This window comes from Bombina bombina, chromosome 5, assembly GCF_027579735.1.
Source record: "Bombina bombina isolate aBomBom1 chromosome 5, aBomBom1.pri, whole genome shotgun sequence".
NCBI lineage: Eukaryota > Metazoa > Chordata > Amphibia > Anura > Bombinatoridae > Bombina > Bombina bombina.
The window spans coordinates 119,393,190-119,411,092 of NC_069503.1; the positions used below are offsets into that span (position 1 = coordinate 119,393,190).

At 47.4% G+C, this 17,903-nt stretch overlaps 1 protein-coding gene across 1 annotated transcript in view; it reads right to left on the reverse strand.

Moving 5' to 3' along the window:
• LOC128660054 (gastrula zinc finger protein XlCGF26.1) overlaps nucleotides 1–15,743 on the reverse strand; it is a 91,232-nt gene extending 75,489 nt beyond the window's left edge. Inside the window, exons 1-2 of the mRNA XM_053713652.1 lie at nucleotides 15,585–15,743; nucleotides 15,077–15,168 (exon numbers count right to left, since the gene is read on the reverse strand). Of these exons, the coding sequence (XP_053569627.1) occupies nucleotides 15,077–15,092 (16 nt within the window). The 5' untranslated portion in view covers nucleotides 15,093–15,168; nucleotides 15,585–15,743. The remainder of the gene's footprint in view (nucleotides 1–15,076; nucleotides 15,169–15,584) is intronic.
• Nucleotides 15,744–17,903: the final 2,160 nt, after the last annotated feature.

A 17,903-nucleotide genomic window follows, 5' to 3' on the forward strand; every position in this document is an offset into this window, starting at 1 on the left:
CCCATAGGTTATCGCCCAGGAAGAACAGAACGCCCCGCAGGACCAGCCCAACAGGGGTCCAAGACTTCCAAGCTCAGAACTGGAACAGGATACACATATAACAAAGACTATAAGAAGATTACTTCATCCCCTTATGTCTATGCATGCAAGCCAGTCGAAGAATAAGACTGAGAATCCCCAGACCCATTAAGAGTAGGATCCAGCAGCGCCAAAACGTACCTTAGTAGAACACGAAAGTGCGCCAGTCTATAACGAAAGGTGCAACATACCTCTGCCGGGACAAAAGAAAACGCCGGCCCCGAAGATTGACCCCCTGAGGCCTCAGGGGCAGTCGCTCCCCCATAGAAGGCTGAATTGGACCAGGCAATCCCACGCCCGACGAGTTCCGGTTAATGGAACACGGACAATATCTTAAGCACAGCGCCAAAGATATGGCCATGCGGAACCGTGTCGTAACCTCCAGTGAGAACAGGCCACACTCCATAAAAGGATAAGTAGCGTTTAAGAGTTGGTGGTAATAGTTGGTGGTAGGGAACTCGTCTCGTGGGAAATAGAATCCCCAGAGGCGGATGGCTCAGTGTGCACCTGATTCCCCGATCCCGAGGAACAGAGCACTCTAAAACGACATTTGAAACATAACTGATGGGCATGTATCACCCGGGCCAATTCATATTCTTTGCAAGAAGTAGAGTCTGAATCAGAGACATCCGTCTCAAAAAAATCAAAATCCTCCATAACTGGGACACTGAATAAAAACTGGACCAATAAGAAAAATCTACACATGGCCAGGAATGTGGAAATGGAGTCACAAGGTAAACCGTGCAGTCCATGCAAAAGCACACCCGACCGTAAAGACCAAGTCACTAGACATAGGCCGTTATGATCCAAAAAAGCCATGAGCCGAAACAACAAACATGATTATAAACCCCCCTGTTCAATACCCCCCTCAGTAGATATTAACCCTTGATTCCTAGATACAAAAAGGAGCCTGACTGAGACCCTATGTTAAAGTTATCCCAGAAAGGTTGTAGTAGCCCCTCTCGGATAAACAGTTTTAATTATAATACATCCATGATGAAAGTAAAATTAAACGATCTTACCGGAATCTACGCCGTGTAACAGGAAACACTGTCCTTCAAGTGTGACAGATAGTAGCGTTGCTTCTGCCATGGACTTGAGAGAAAAAAAGCAGGCAGCAAAACTCGTCAATGCTGATTGCTTGTGGAGCTGTTAGTATAAGTCGGGATGGTTTTGCAGAAAGACTCTCCCTGCATCTCCGGACTCTAACTTTCACCCATGCTCTCACTGAGAGGCTGACAGGACTACTTAAAACTCCAGTCCTATGCCGAAGAGTACTACCCTCCATAAGAGACTATCGAAAACTTCTGACACTTCTCTGCCAACCTCCTGGGACGAAAGGCAAAGAATGACTGGGGGATGAGGGGAGTGGGAGGGGTATTTAAGTCTTTGGCGGGGGTTTCTTTGCCTCCTCCTGGTGGCCAGGTTCTGAATTCCCAAAAGTAATGAATGCAGCTGTGGACTCTTTCCATTTATGAAGAAAATTGATAATAGGAGTAAATTAGAACGTTGCTTTAAATTGCTGCTCTATCTGAATCATGAAAGTAAAAAAATTGGGTTTTTCATATCCCTTTAACATATTTAGCATGAAACACTAACTAAACTTCATGTGCTTTATGTGCTTTCAAAACATTATGCATATAATACAATCCTATATAATAAAAGGCCAGGTATGTTTGTCAGATGCAGTCATGCGCAGTAGATACTGCATGAGGAGAAACATACCTGGGCCTTGAACAGCAGAGGAGTGCGCACTGTGGAAGCTGCCTGGTGGGGGCGTGGCCGGGCGTGTTGTGATAGGGCGTGGCAGGGCATGTCATGATGGGGCGTGGCTGAAGGGAGCAGACATTGGTGTCAGCTGCATGGTCAAGCGTGAGAGAAAAACAGAGGGGAGAGCAAAACAGAGGGGAGAGAGAAGGGGGAGAGAGAGAGAGAGAGAGAGAGAGAGAGAGAGAGAGAGAAAGAGAGAGAAAAGGGGGAGAGAGAGAGAAAGAAAGAGAGAAAGAGAGAGAAAGAGAGAAAAAAAGAGAGAGAAAAAAAGAGAGAGAAAAAGAAAGAGAGAAAAAGAAAGAGAGAGAGAGAGAGAGAGAGAGAGAGAGAGAGAGAGAGAGAGAGAGAGAGAGAGAGAGAGAGAGAGAGAGAGAGAGAGAGAGAGAGAGAGAGAGAGAAGAGACCAAAAGAGAGGAAGGAAAGAGCAAAAGAGAGGGAGGAATGAGAGAAAGCGAGCAAAAGAGAGGGGGGAAACAGAGGGGAGAGAGAGCAAAAGAGAGTAGGGGGAAGCAAAAGAGAGGGAGAGAGAGAGCAAAAGAGGAGGAGGGAGAGCAAAAGAGGAGGAGAGAGAGCAAAAGAGTGGGGGAGAGAGAGCGAGAGCGAGCAAAAGAGGGGGGAGAGAGCAAAAGAGGGGGGTAGAGAGATAGCAAAAGAGAGCGGAGAGAGAGCGCAAAAGAGAGGGAGAGAGAGAGAGCAAAAGAGGGGGAGAGCAAAAGAGGGGGAGAGAGAGAGCAAAAGAGGGGGAGAGGGAGCAAAAGAGGGGGAGAGGGAGCAAAAGAGGGGGAGAGGGAGCAAAAGAGGGGGAGAGGGAGCAAAAGAGGGGGAGAGAGAGCGCAAAAGAGAGGGGGAGAGAGAGAGCGCAAAAGAGAGGGGGAGAGAGAGAGCGTAAAAGAGGGGGAGAGAAAGCGCAAAAGAGGGGGAGAGAAAGCGCAAAAGAGGGGGAGAGAAAGCGCAAAAGAGGGGGAGAGAAAGCGCAAAAGAGGGGGAGAGAAAGCACAAAAGAGGGGGAGAGAAAGCACAAAAGAGGGGGAGAGAAAGCACAAAAGAGGGGGAGAGAGAACGCAAAAGAGGGGGAGAGCAAAAGAGGGGGAGAGAGAGAGCAAAAAAGAGGGGGAGAGGGAGCAAAAGAGGGGGAGAGAGATTGCAAAAGAGGGGGAGAGCAAAAGAGGGGGAGAGAGAGAGCAAAAGAGGGGGAGAGAGAGAGCAAAAGAGGGGGAGAGGGAGCAAAAGAGGGGGAGAGGGAGCACAAAATAAAGGGGGAGAGAGAGAGCGCAAAACAGAGGGGGAGAGAGAGAGCGTAAAAGAGAGGGGGAGAGAAAGCGTAAAAGAGGGGGAGAGAAAGCGCAAAAGAGGGGGAGAGAAAGCGCAAAAGAGGGGGAGAGAAAGCACAAAAGAGGGGGAGAGAAAGCACAAAAGAGGGGGAGAGAAAATGCAAAAGAGGGGGAGAGAGAGAGAATGCAAAAGGGGGAGAGAGAGCACAAGAGGGGGAGAAAGAGAGCACAAAAGAGGGGGAGAAAAAAGAGAGAGAAAAAAAGAGAGAGAAAAACAAAGAGAGAGAGAGAGAGAGAGAGAGAGAGAGAGAGAGAGAGAGAGAGAGAGAGAGAGAGAGAGAGAGAGAAGAGACCAAAAGAGAGGAAGGAAAGAGCAAAAGAGAGGGAGGAATGAGAGAAAGCGAGCAAAAGAGAGGGGGGAAACAGAGGGGAGAGAGAGCAAAAGAGAGTAGGGGGAAGCAAAAGAGAGGGAGAGAGAGAGCAAAAGAGGAGGAGGGAGAGCAAAAGAGGAGGAGAGAGAGCAAAAGAGTGGGGGAGAGAGAGCGAGAGCGAGCAAAAGAGGGGGGAGAGAGCAAAAGAGGGGGGTAGAGAGATAGCAAAAGAGAGCGGAGAGAGAGCGCAAAAGAGAGGGAGAGAGAGAGCAAAAGAGGGGGAGAGAGAGAGCAAAAGAGGGGGAGAGGGAGCAAAAGAGGGGGAGAGGGAGCAAAAGAGGGGGAGAGGGAGCAAAAGAGGGGGAGAGGGAGCACAAAAGAAAGAGGGGGAGAGGGAGCACAAAAGAGAGGGGGAGAGAGAAAGCGTAAAAGAGGGGGAGAGAAAGCGCAAAAGAGGGGGAGAGAAAGCGCAAAAGAGGGGGAGAGAAAGCGCAAAAGAGGGGGAGAGAAAGCACAAAAGAGGGGGAGAGAAAGCACAAAAGAGGGGGAGAGAAAGCACAAAAGAGGGGGAGAGAAAGCACAAAAGAGGGGGAGAGAAAGCACAAAAGAGGGGGAGAGCAAAAGAGGGGGAGAGAGAGAGCAAAAAAGAGGGGGAGAGGGAGCAAAAGAGGGGGAGAGAGATTGCAAAAGAGGGGGAGAGCAAAAGAGGGGGAGAGAGAGAGCAAAAGAGGGGGAGAGGGAGCACAAAAGAAAGGGGGAGAGAGAGAGCGCAAAAGAGAGGGGGAGAGAGAGAGCGTAAAAGAGAGGGGGAGAGAAAGCGTAAAAGAGGGGGAGAGAAAGCGCAAAAGAGGGGGAGAGAAAGCACAAAAGAGGGGGAGAGAAAATGCAAAAGAGGGTGAGAGAATGCAAAAGAGGGGGAGAGAGCACAAAAGAGGGGGAGAAAGAGAGCACAAAAGAGGGGGAGAAAGAGAGCACAAAAGAGGGGGAGAAAGAGAGCACAAAAGAGGGGGAGAAAGAGAGCACAAAATAGGGGGAGAAAGAGAGCACAAAAGAGGGGGAGAAAGAGAGCACAAAAGAGGGGGAGAAAGAGCGCAAAAGAGGGGGAGAGAGAGAGCGCAAAAGAGGGGGAGAGAGAGAGCGCAAAAGAGGGGGAGAGAGAGCGCAAAAGAGGGGGAGAGAGAGAGCGCAAAAGAGGGGGAGAGAGAGCGCAAAAGAGGGGGAAAGAGAGAGTGCAAAAGAGGGGGAAAGAGAGAGTACAAAAGAGGGGGAGAGAGAGAGTTTAAAAGAGGGGGGAGAGAGAGAGAGAGCAAAAAATGGGGGACAGAGCGCAAAAGAGAAGGGGGAGAGAGAGCGCAAAAGAGAAGGGGGAGAGAGAGAGTGCAAAAGAGATGGGGGAGAGAGCGCAAAAGAAAGGGGGAGAGGGAGCAAAAGAGAGGGGGAGAGAGAGCAAAAGAGGGGGAAAAGATAAAGAGAGCAAAAGAGGGAGGGGAGAGAGAGAGAGAGAGAGAGAGAGAGAGGGGGGGGGGGGGGGGGGAGGGGGAGATTGAGAGCAATAGAGGGGGGGAGAGCACAAAAGAGGGGGAGAAAGAGAGCACAAAAGAGGGGTAGAAAGAGAGCACAAAAGAGGGGGAGAAAGAGAGCACAAAAGAGGGGGAGAAAGAGAGCGCAAAAGAGGGGGAGAGAGAGTGCAAAAGAGGGGGAGAGAGAGAGCGCAAAAGAGGGGGAGAGAGAGAGAGCGCAAAAGAGGAGGAGAGGGAGAGGAGAGACCAAAAGAGAGGAAGGAAAGAGCAAAAGAGAGGGAGGAATGAGAGAAAGCGAGCAAAAGAGAGGAGGGAAACAGAGGGGAGAGAGAGCAAAAGAGAGTAGGGGGAAGCAAAAGAGAGGGAGAGAGAGAGCAAAAGAGGAGGAGAGAGAGCAAAAGAGGAGGAGAGAGAGCAAAAGAGTGGGGGAAAGAGAGAGCGAGAGAGAGAGAGAGAGAGAGAGAGCAAAAGAGGGGGGAGAGAAAGAGAGAGAGAGAGCGAGCAAAAGAGGGGGGATAGAGCAAAAGAGGGGGGTAGAGAGAGCGCAAAAGAGAGGGAGAGAGCAAGAGGGGGAGAGAGAGAGCAAAAGAGGGGGAGAGGGAGCAAAAGAGGGGGAGAGAGAGCACAAAAAAAAGGGGGAGAGAGAGAGCGCAAAAGAGAGGGGGAGAGAGAGAGTGCAAAAGAGAGGGGGAGAGAAAGCGTAAAAGAGGGGGAGAGAAAGCGCAAAAGAAAGGGAGAGAAAGCGCAAAAGAGGGGGAGAGAAAGCACAAAAGAGGGGGAGAGAAAGCACAAAAGAGGGGGAGAGCAAAAGAGGGGGAGAGAGAGAGCAAAAGAGGGGGAGAGAGAGCACAAAAGAAAGGGGGAGAGAGAGAGAGCGCAAAAGAGGGGGAGAGAGATTGCAAAAGAGGGAGAGAGCAAAAGAGGGGGAGAGAGAGAGCAAAAGAGGGGGAGAGAGAGAGCAAAAGAGGGGGAGAGAGAGCGCAAAAGAAAGGGGGAGAGAGAGAGTGCAAAAGAGAGGGGGAGAGAAAGCGTAAAAGAGGGGGAGAGAAAGCGCAAAAGAGGGGGAGAGAAAGCACAAAAGAGGGGGAGAGAGAATGCAAAAGAGGGGGAGAGAGAATGCAAAAGAGGGGGAGAGAGAGAATGCAAAAGGGGGAGAGAGAGCACAAGAGGGGGAGAAAGAGAGCACAAAAGAGGGGGAGAAAGAGAGCACAAAAGAGGGGGAGAAAGAGAGCACAAAAGAGGGGGAGAAAGAGAGCACAAAAGAGGGGGAGAAAGAGAGCACAAAAGAGGGGGAGAAAGAGAGCACAAAAGAGGGGGAGAAAGAGAGCACAAAAGAGGGGGAGAAAGAGCGCACAAAAGAGGGGGAGAAAGAGCGCACAAAAGAGGGGGAGAGAGAGAGTGCAAAAGAGGGGGAGAGAGAGAGCGCAAAAGAGGGGGAGAGAGAGAGCGCAAAAGAGGGGGAGAGAGAGAGCGCAAAAGAGGGGGAAAGAGAGAGTGCAAAAGAGGGGGAAAGAGAGAGTGCAAAAGAGGGGGAGAGAGAGAGTGCAAAAGAGGGGGAGAGAGAGAGTTTAAAAGAGGGGGGAGAGAGAGAGAGCAAAAAATGGGGGACAGAGAGCGCAAAAGAGAAGGGGGAGAGAGAGCGCAAAAGAGAAGGGGGAGAGAGAGAGTGCAAAAGAGATGGGGGAGAGAGCGCAAAAGAAAGGGGGAGAGGGAGCAAAAGAGAGGGGAGAGAGAGCAAAAGAGGGGGAAAAGATAAAGAGAGCAAAAGAGGGAGGGGAGAGAGAGAGAGAGAGAGAGAGAGAGAGAGGGAGGGGGAGATTGAGAGCAATAGAGGGGGGGAGAGCACAAAAGAGGGGGAGAAAGAGAGCACAAAAGAGGGGTAGAAAGAGAGCACAAAAGAGGGGGAGAAAGAGAGCACAAAAGAGGGGGAGAGAGAGAGCGCAAAAGAGGGGGAGAGAGAGTGCAAAAGAGGGGGAGAGAGAGCGCAAAAGAGGGGGAGAGAGAGAGAGTGCAAAAGAGGGGGAGAGAGAGCGCAAAAGAGGGGGAGAGAGAGAGAGCGCAAAAGAGGAGGAGAGAGAGAGGAGAGACCAAAAGAGAGGAAGGAAAGAGCAAAAGAGAGGGAGGAATGAGAGAAAGCGAGCAAAAGAGAGGAGGGAAACAGAGGGGAGAGAGAGCAAAAGAGGAGGAGAGAGAGCAAAAGAGGAGGAGAGAGAGCAAAAGAGTGGGGGAAAGAGAGAGCGAGAGAGAGAGAGAGCAAAAGAGGGGGGAGAGAAAGAGAGAGAGAGCGAGCAAAAGAGGGGGGATAGAGCAAAAGAGGGGGGTAGAGAGATAGCAAAAGAGAGGGGAGAGAGAGCGCAAAAGAGAGGGGGAGAGAGAGTGCAAAAGAGAGGGAGAGAGAGAGCAAGAGGGGGAGAGAGAGAGCAAAAGAGGGGGAGAGGGAGCAAAAGAGGGGGAGAGAGAAAGCAAAAGAGGGGGAGAGAAAACGCAAAAGAGGGGGAGAGAGAAAGCAAAAGAGGGGGAGAGAGAGAATGCAAAAGGGGGAGAGAGAGCACAAGAGGGGGAGAAAGAGAGCACAAAAGAGGGGGAGAAAGAGAGCACAAAAGAGGGGGAGAAAGAGAGCACAAAAGAGGGGGAGAAAGAGAGCACAAAAGAGGGGGAGAAAGAGAGCACAAAAGAGGGGGAGAAAGAGAGCACAAAAGAGGGGGAGAAAGAGAGCACAAAAGAGGGGGAGAAAGAGCGCAAAAGAGGGGGAGAGAGCGCAAAAGAGGGGGAGAGAGAGCGCAAAAGAGGGGGAGAGAGGGGGCGCAAAAGAGGGGGAGAGAGAGCGCAAAAGAGGGGGAGAAAGAGAGCGCAAAAGAGGGGGAGAAAGAGAGCACAAAAGAGGGGGAGAAAGAGAGCACAAAAGAGGGGGAGAAAGAGAGCACAAAAGAGGGGGAGAAAGAGAGCACAAAAGAGGGGGAGAAAGAGAGCACAAAAGAGGGGGAGAAAGAGAGCACAAAAAAGGGGGAGAAAGAGAGCACAAAAGAGGGGGAGAAAGATAGCACAAAAGAGGGGGAGAAAGATAGCACAAAAGAGGGGGAGAAAGATAGCACAAAAGAGGGGGAGAGAGTGCGCAAAAGAGGGGGAGAGAGAGAGAGCGCAAAAGAGGGGGATAGAGAGAGGAGAGACCAAAAGAGAGGAAGGAAAGAGCAAAAGAGAGGGAGGAATGAGAGAAAGCGAGCAAAAGAGAGGGGAGAAACAGAGGGGAGAGAGAGCAAAAGAGAGTAGGGGGAAGCAAAAGAGAGGGAGAGAGAGAGCAAAAGAGGAGGAGAGAGAGCAAAAGAGTGGGGGAAAGAGAGAGCGAGAGAGAGAGAGAGAGCAAAAGAGGGGGGAGAGAAAGAGAGAGCGAGCAAAAGAGGGGGATAGAGCAAAAGAGGGGGGTAGAGAGATAGCAAAAGAGAGGGGAGAGAGAGTGCAAAAGAGAGGGGGAGAGAGAGTGCAAAAGAGAGGGAGAGAGAGAGCAAAAGAGGGGGAGAGAGAGAGCAAAAGAGGGGGAGAGAGAGAGCAAAAGAGGGGGAGAGGGAGCAAAAGAGGGGGAGAGAGAGAGCAAAAGAGGGGGAGAGGGAGCAAAAGAGGGGGAGAGGGAGCAAAAGAGGGGGAGAGGGAACGCAAAAGAGGGGGAGAGAGAATGCAAAAGAGGGGGAGAGAGAGAGCGCAAAAGAGGGGGAGAGAGCAAAAGAGGGGGAGAGAAAGCGCAAAAGAGGGGGAGAGAAAGCGCAAAAGAGGGGGAGAGAAAGCACAAAAGAGGGGGAGAGAGAACGCAAAAGAGGGGGAGAGAGAACGCAAAAGAGGGGGAGAGAGAGAGCGCAAAAGAGGGGGAGAGAACAAAAGAGGGGGAGAGAGCAAAAGAGGGGGAGAGAGCAAAAGAGGGGGAGAGAGCAAAAGAGGGGGAGAGAGAGCACAAAAGAGGGGGAGAAAGAGCACAAAAGAGGGGGAGAAAGAGCACAAAAGAGGGGGAGAAAGAGAGAACAAAAGAGGGGGAGAAAGAGAGCACAAAAGAGGGGGAGAAAGAGCGCAAAAGAGGAGGAGAGAGAGAGAGAGCACAAAAGGGGGGAGAGAGAGAGCGCAAAAGAGGGGGAAAGAGAGCGTGCAAAAGAGGGGGAGAGAGAGAGTGCAAAAGAGGGGGAGAGAGAGCACAAAAGAGGGGGGAGAGAGAGAGCGCAAAAGATGGGGGACAGAGAGCGCAAAAGAGAAGGGGGAGAGAGAGCGCAAAAGAGAAGGGGGAGAGAGAGCACAAAAGAGAAGGGGGAGAGAGAAAGTGCAAAAGAGATGGGGGAGAGAGCGCAAAAGAAAGGGGGGAGAGGGAGCAAAAGAGAGGGGGAGAGAGAGCAAAAGAGGGGGAAAAGATAAAGAGAGCAAAAGAGGGAGGGGAGAGAGAGAGAGAGAGAGGGAGGGGGAGATTGAGAGCAATAGAGGGGGGAGAGCACAAAAGAGGGGGAGAAAGAGAGCACAAAAGAGGAGGAGAGAGAGAGCGCAAAAGAGGGGGAGAGAGAGAGCGCAAAAGAGGGGGAGAGAGAGCGCAAAAGAGGGGGAGAGAGAGAGCGCAAAAGAGGGGGAGAGAGAGAGCGCAAAAGAGGGGGAGAGAGGGAGCGCAAAAGAGGGGGAGAGAGAGAGCGCAAAAGAGGTGGAGAGAGAGAGAGTGCAAGAGGGGGAGAGAGAGCGCAAAAGAGGGGGAGAGAGAGGGTTTAAAAGAGGGGGGAGAGAGAGAGCACAAAAGATGGGGACAGAGAGCGCAAAAGAGAAGGGGGAGAGAGAGCGCAAAAGAGAAGGGGGAGAGAGAGAGAGTGCAAAAGAGATGGGGGAGAGAGCGCAAAAGAAAGGGGGGAGAGGGAGCAAAAGAGAGGGGGAGAGAGAGCAAAGGAGGGGGAAAAGATAAAGAGAGCAAAAGAGGGGGGGGGAGAGAGAGAGAGAGGGAGGGGGAGATTGAGAGCAATAGAGGGGGGGAGAGCAAAAGAGGGGGGGAGCAAAAAAAGGGGGGGAGAGAGAGCAAAAGAGGGGGGAGAGAGAGAGAGCAAAAGAGGAGGAGAGAGAAAGCAAAAGAGGGGGGGGGAGAGAAAGAGAGCAAAAGAGGGGGGAGAGAGCAAAAGAGGGGGGAGAGAGAGCAAAAGAGGAGGAGAGAGAAAGCAAAAGAGGGGGGAAGAGAAAGAGAGCAAAAGAGGGGGAGAGAGCAAAAGAGGGGGGAGAGAGCAAAAGAGGGGGGAGAGAGCAAAAGAGGGGGGAGAGAGCAAAAGAGGGAGAGAGAGAGAGCGCAAAAGAGAGGGGGGAGAAAGAGGGAGCAAGGGTTGGAACCGCTGTATTTAAACAAAATTAGCCCATGTACACAGGCTTTAGGACTAGTTCATAAATATTTAGCAAACCCAATAAAAAATTTAAACAAAATGAGCCTGCATTTTGCAAGTTTTAAATACCTAGTATACTCTGTATAAACATACTTTAGTACTTTGAGTATGTTAAAGGGTCATTTTAGTCAAAAATTTACATTCTCAAATTAATTAGAGAACTCAATTTTAAGGCTAGTTAACCTGCACCTCTATGTGCTTAACCCCTGCAAAGAGGTTAAAAACATAGAGCTAGATTACGAGTTTTGCGTTATGAGGGGTGCGGTGCTAACTTCAAAGTTATTTGCAGTGCTCACTTACCGACAGCGCTGGTATTACAGGTTTTCATAAACCAGACATTATCAGGCAAGAAGTGAGCATAGAGCAAAATTGTGCTCCATACCACACTCCAATACCAGTGCTGCTTAAGTCAGCGGTGAGCTGGTTATACGTGCTCGTGCACAATTTCCCCATAGACATCAATGGGGAGAGCCATCTGAAAAAAAGTCACCTGCAATAAAGCAGCGTAAAGCTCATTAACACAGCCCCATTGATTCCTATGGGGAAACAAAATTTATGTTTACACCTAACACCCTAACATAATTCCCGAGTCTAAACACCCCTAATATTACACTTATTAACCCCTAATCTGCCGCCCCCGACATCGCCGCCACCTACATTACACTTATTAACCCCTAATGTGCTGCCCCCGACATCGCCGACACCTACATTACACTTTTTAACCCCTAATCTGCCGCCCCCGACATCGCCGACACCTACATTACACTTATTAACCCCTAATCTGCCGCCCCCGGCATCGCCGACACCTACATTACACTTATTAACCCCTAATGTGCCGTCCCCGACACCTACATTACACTTATTAACCCCCTATCTGCCGCCCCCGACATCGCCAACACCTACATTACACTTATTAACCCCTAATCGGCCACCCCCGACATCGCCGACACCTACATTATACTTATTAACCCCTAATCTGCCGCCCCCGACATCGCCAACACCTACATTACACTTATTAACCCCTAATCTGCTTCCCCCGACATCGCCGACACCTACATTACACTTATTAACTCCCTAATCTGCCGCCCCCGACACCTACATTACACTTATTAACCCCTAATCTGCCGCCCCCGACATCGCCGACACCTACATTATACTTATTAACCCCTAATCTGCCGCCACCTATTTACATTTATTAACCCCTAATCTGCCGCCCCCAACGTCGCTGCCACTATACTAAAGTTGTTAACCCCTAAACCTAAGTCTAACCCTAACACTAACACCCACTAACTTAAATATAATTAAAAGAAATCTAAAGAAAACCTACTATTAATAACTAAATAATTCCTATTTAAAACTATATACTTACCTGTAAAATAAACCCTAAGCTAGCTACAATATAACTAATAGTTACATTGTAGATAGCTTAGGGTTTATTTTCATTTTACAGGCAAGTTTGTATTTATTTTAACTAGGTAGAATAGTTACCAAATAGTTATTAACTATTTAATAACTACCTAGCTAAAATAAATACAAATTTACCTGTAAAATAAAACCTAACCTGTCTTACACTAACACCTAACCTTACACTACAGTTAAATAAATTACCTAAATTAAATACAATTAACTAAATTAAATACAATTACCTAAATTACAAAAAACAAACACTAAATTACACAAAATAAAAACAAATTACAAGATATTTAAACTAATTACACCTAATCTAATAGCCCTATCAAAATAAAAAAGCACCCCCAAAATAAAAAAAAACCCTAGCCTAAACTAAACTACCAATAGCCCTTAAAAGGGCCTTTTGCGGGGCATTGCCCCTAAGGAATCAGCTCTTTTACCTGTAAAAAACAATACAAATAACCCCCCAACAGTGAAACCCACCACCCACACAAACAACCCCCCAAATAAAACCCTAACTAAAAAAACCTAAGCTCCCCATTGCCCTGAAAAGGGCATTTGGATAGGCATTGCCCTTAAAAGGGCATTTAGCTCTTTTGCAGCCCAAAGCCCTAACCTAAAAATAAAACCCACCCAATAAACCCTTAAAAAAACCTAACACTAACCCCTGAAGATCCACTTACAGTTTTGAAGACCGGACACCCATCCTCAACGAAGCCGGGAGACATCCATCCTCAACGAAGCCGGGAAAAGTCCTCAACAAAGCGGCAAGAAGTCTTCATCCAAGCCGGGAGAAGTGGTCCTCCAGACAGGCAGAAGTGTTAATCCAGACGGCATCTTCTATCTTCATCCATCCGGCGCGGAGCGGGTCCATCTTCAAGACATCCGGCGCGGAGCATCCTCTTCTTCCGACGACTTCCGACGAATGAAGGTTCCTTTAAGTGACGTCATCCAAGATGGCATCCCTTAGATTCCAAATGGCTGATAGAATTCTATCAGCCAATCGGAATTAAGGTTGAAAAAATCCTATTGGCTGATGCAATCAGCCAATAGGATTGAGCTCTCATTCTATTGGCTGTTCCAATCAGTCAATAGAATGCGAGCTCAATCCTATTGGCTGATTGGATCAGCCAATAGGATTTTTTCAACCTTAATTCCGATTGGCTGATAGAATTCTATCAGCCAATCGGAATCTAAGGGATGCCATCTTGGATGACATCACTTAAAGGAACCTTCATTCGTCGGGAGTCATCATAAGAAGAGGATGCTCCACGCCGGATGTCTTGAAGATGGACCCGCTCCGCGCCGGATGGATGAAGATAGAAGATGCCGTCTGGATTAAGACTTCTGCCCGTCTAGAGGACCACTTCTCCCGGCTTGGATGAAGACTTCTCCCGGCTTCGTTGAGGACTTCTTGCCGCTTCGTTGAGGACTTCTCCCGGCTTCGTTCACGATGGATGTCCGGTCTTCAAAACTGTAAGTGGATCTTCGGGGGTTAGTGTTAGTATTTTTTAAGGGTTTATTGGTAGGGCTTTGGGCTGCAAAAGAGCTAAATGCCCTTTTAAGGGCAATGCCCATCCAAATGCCCTTTTCAGGGCAATGGGGAGCTTAGGTTTTTTTAGTTAGAGTTTTATTTGGGGGGGTTGGTTGTGTGGGTGGGGGGTTTTACTGTTGGGGGGTTGTTTGTATTTTTTTTTTTTACAGGTAAAAGAGCTGATTTCTTTGGGGCAATGCCCCACAAAAGGCCCTTTAAAGGGCTATTGGTAGTTTAGTTTAGGCTAGGGTTTTCTTTTTATTTGGGGGGGCTTTTTTATATTGATAGGGCCAATAGATTAGGTGTAATTAGTTTAAATATCTTGTAATTTGTTTTTTATTTTGTGTAATTTAGTGTTTGTTTTTGTAATTTAGGTAATTGTATTTAATTTAGTTAATTGTATTTAATGTAGGTAATTTATTTAATTTTAGTGTAAGGTTAGGTGTTAGTGTAAGACAGGTTAGGTTTTATTTTACAGGTAAATTTGTATTTATTTTAGCTAGGTAGTTATTAAGTAGTTAATAACTATTTGGTAACTATTCTACCTAGTTAAAATAAATACAAACTTGCCAGTAAAATAAAAATAAACCCTAAGCTATCTACAATGTAACTATTAGTTATATTGTAGCTAGCTTAGGGTTTATTTTACAGGTAAGTATTTAGTTTTAAATAGGAATTATTTAGTTATTAATAGTAGGTTTCATTTAGATGTATTTTAATTATATTTAAGTTAGGGGTGTTAGGGTTAGACTTGGGTTTAGGGGTTAATATAGTATAGTGTCGGCAACGTTGGGGTGGCAGATTAGGGGTTAATAAATGTAGGTAGGTGGCGGCGATGTTAGGGATGGCAGATTAGGGGTTAATAATATTTAACTAGTGTTTGCGAGGCAGGTGTGCGGCGGTTTAGGGGCTAATATGTTTATTCTAGTGGCGGCGAAGTCCGAAGCGGCAGATTAGGGGTTAATAACATTAAGTAGGTGTCGGCGATGTTGGGGGCGGCAGATTAGGTGTTAAGTGTAAGATTAGGGGTTAATAATATTTAACTAGTGTTTGCGAGGTGGGAGTGTGGCGATTTAGGGGTTAATATGTTTATTCTTGTGGCGGCGATGTCCGGAGCGGCAGATTAGGGGTTAATAATTTTATTTTAATGTTTGCGATGCGGGAGGGCCTCGGTTTAGGGGTTAATAGGTAGTTTATGGGTGTTAGTGTACTTTTTAGCACTTTAGTTGTGAGTTTTATGTTACGGCGTTGTAACATAAAACTCTTTAACTACTGACTTTAGAATGCGTTACGAATCTTGGCGGTATAGTGTTACCGCTCACTTTTTGGCCTCCCAGGCAGACTCGCAATACCGGCGCTATGGAAGTCCCATTGAAAAAAGATTTTACGCAAATTGCGTAAGTTAATTTGCGTTAAGGCCAAAAAAGTGTGCGGTGCCCCTAAACCTGCAAGGGGTAGGTAATACCAGGGGTAGTGAAAAAGCAGCGTTATGAGGCTTAACGCTGCTTTTTCACTCATAAAGCAAAACTCGTAATCTAGCCTATAGTATAAGTACCACTCCAGAGCTATAGAGCAGTGTTGGTCCTGAGCAGAAATTGCTACTGATCAAATCAGCATCGCACAACCCAGCTGTGTAACTAGCGCTGTTGATTGGATTAGCAGCAGTTTTTGCTCTGGACCAGCAGTGCTCTGCGGACCCTGAGCACTATAAAGTACCTTAAACTATGTAATTTGTTCTACTCACACAGGTGTTGATCCATTCTAGCAATTGGCCATGCTCTCAAATTCAACTGAAATAAAAGGCTTTTTATCCACGTTATCTGCAGGGGTCAAGTCCTACAAAAAAAAAAAAAAAAGTATGGGAACTCACTAAGACTTCCACCAACTCACAATTAATATTGTTTTATATACACACACACTATATATTTGTATGTATATAATCTATACACTTTGGTTAATGAAAGCAAATCAAATCCAATAAAGGGTTGAATGGTTGCCTTTAGGCCTGAGACGACTCCTCTGTCACAGAGTCTCACCCACTTAACGTGTAATAGTCCTATTTCTGCTGAGGGGAGCTAAATAACCCCAAGCAAGCCACAAAGAAATGTAAGCACCATATGCTCCACACAGTGCGGTCTGATCACACAGCAGAACCGCTGACAGGCTTGCATTTAGTGTAAAGGAAGTGTTACTGCCCATTACTAGAGGATCTCACTATCCCTCTAACCAGACTATGCTACAGCTCCTCTCACCAACAGCAGCAGTGTTAACTGAAGCGTCTCTGTTCTCTTTCCAGGGGGAAATTACTTCCACCTGCAAAAATAGTGCAGGAACTCCGTTCCCATGCGTTCCCACTCGACTTGACCCCTGGTTATCTGTATGAAATATGATGATGATCCAATTATACAGATTGTCTCTAAAAGGAAACAAAAGAGAACAAAAGGTTTTCTAGAAGAAGTGATCAAAAACAAAATTTATGCTTACCTGATAAATTTATTTCTCTTGTGGTGTATCCAGTCCACGGGTTCATCCATAACTTGTGGGATATTCTCCTTCCCAACAGGAAGCTGCAAGAGGACACCCACAGCAGAGCTGTCTATATAGCTAATCCCCTAACTGCCACCCCCAGTCATTCGACCGAAGACAAGCAAGAAAAAAAGGAGAAACTATAGGGTGCAGTGGCGGGCCGTGGACTGGATACACCACAAGAGAAATAAATTTATCAGGTAAGCATAAATTTTGTTTTCTCTTGTAAAAGGTGTATCCAGTCCACGGGTTCATCCATTACTTGTGGGATACCAATACCAAAGCTTTATGACACGGATGAAGGGAGGGACAAGGCAGGAACTTAAACAGAAGGCACCACTGCCTGTAAGACCTTTCTCCCAAAAATAGCCTCCGAAGAAGCAAAAGTATCAAATTTATAGAATTTAGAAAAGGTATGAAGCGAAGACCAAGTCGCCGCCTTACAAATCTGTTCAACAGAGGCCTCATGTTTAAAAGCCCATGTGGAAGCTACTGCTCTAGTAGAATGAGCTGTAATTCTTTCAGGAGGCTGCTGGCCAGCAGTCTCATAAGCTAAGCGTATTATACTTCTTAGCCAAAAAGAAAGAGAAGTTGCCGAAGCCTTTTGGCCTCTCCTCTGTCCAGAGTAGACAACAAACAAAGCAGATGTTTTGACGAAAATCCTTCGTAGCTTGTAAAAAAAACTTTAAAGCACGAACCACATCAAGATTGTGTAATAGACGTTCCTTCTTTGAAGAAGGATTAGGACATAGTGAAGGAACAACAATCTCCTGATTCATATTCTTATTAGATACCACCTTAGGAAGAAACCCAGGTTTGGTACGTAACACTACCTTATCTGCATGGAAAATCAGATAAGGGGAATCACATTGTAAAGCAGATAACTCCGAAACTCTTCGAGCCGAGGAGGTAGCTACTAAAAACAGAACTTTCCAAGATAAAAGCTTAATATCTATGGAATGCAAAGGTTCAAACGGAACGCCTTGAAGAACTTTAAGAACTAAATTTAAACTCCATGGCGGAGCAACAGGTTTAAACACAGGCTTGATTCTAACTAAAGCCTGACAAAACGCCTGAACGTCTGGAACCTCAGCCAGACGTTTGTGCAAAAGAATAGACAGAGCAGAAATCTGTCCCTTTAAGGAACTAGCTGACAAACCCTTCTCCAATTCTTCTTGGAGAAAAGATAATATCCTAGGAATCCTGACCTTACTCCATGAGTAACCCTTGGATTCACACCAATGAAGATATTTACACCATATCTTATGATAGATTTTCCTGGTGACAGGCTTTCGAGCCTGAATTAAGGTATCAATGACCGATTCGGAAAAACACGCTTTGATAGAATCAAACGTTCAATCTCCAAGCAGTCAGACGCAGAGAAATTAGATTTGGATGTTTGAAGGGACCTTGAAGTAGAAGGTCCTGCCTTAGCGGCAGAGTCCATGGTGGAAAGGATGACATGTCCACCAGATCTGCATACCAAGTCCTGCGTGGCCACGCAGGGGCTATCAAGATCACCGAAGCTCTCTCCTGCTTGATCTTGGCAATCAGACGAGGGAGCAGAGGAAACGGTGGAAACACATAAGCCAGGCTGAAGGACCAGGGCGCTGCTAGAGCATCTATCAGCGCTGCCTTGGGAACCCTGGACCTGGACCCGTAACAAGGAAGCTTGGCGTTCTGACGAGACGCCATGAGATCCAGTTCTGGTTTGCCCCAAAGTTGGATCAACTGGGCAAATACCTCCGGATGGAGCTCCCACTCCCCCGGATGAAAAGTCTGCCGACTTAGAAAATCCGCCTCCCAGTTCTCTACTCCTGGGATATGGATAGCTGAGAGATGGCAAGAGTGAACCTCTGCCCATAGAATTATCTTTGAAACCTCCAACATTGCAAGGGGGCTCCTTGTTCCCCCCTGATGGTTAATATAGGCTACAGTCGTGATGTTGTCCGACTGAAATCTGATGAACCTGACCGCAGCTAGCTGAGGCCAAGCCTGAAGAGCATTGAATATCGCTCTTAGTTCCAGAATGTTTATCGGAAGGA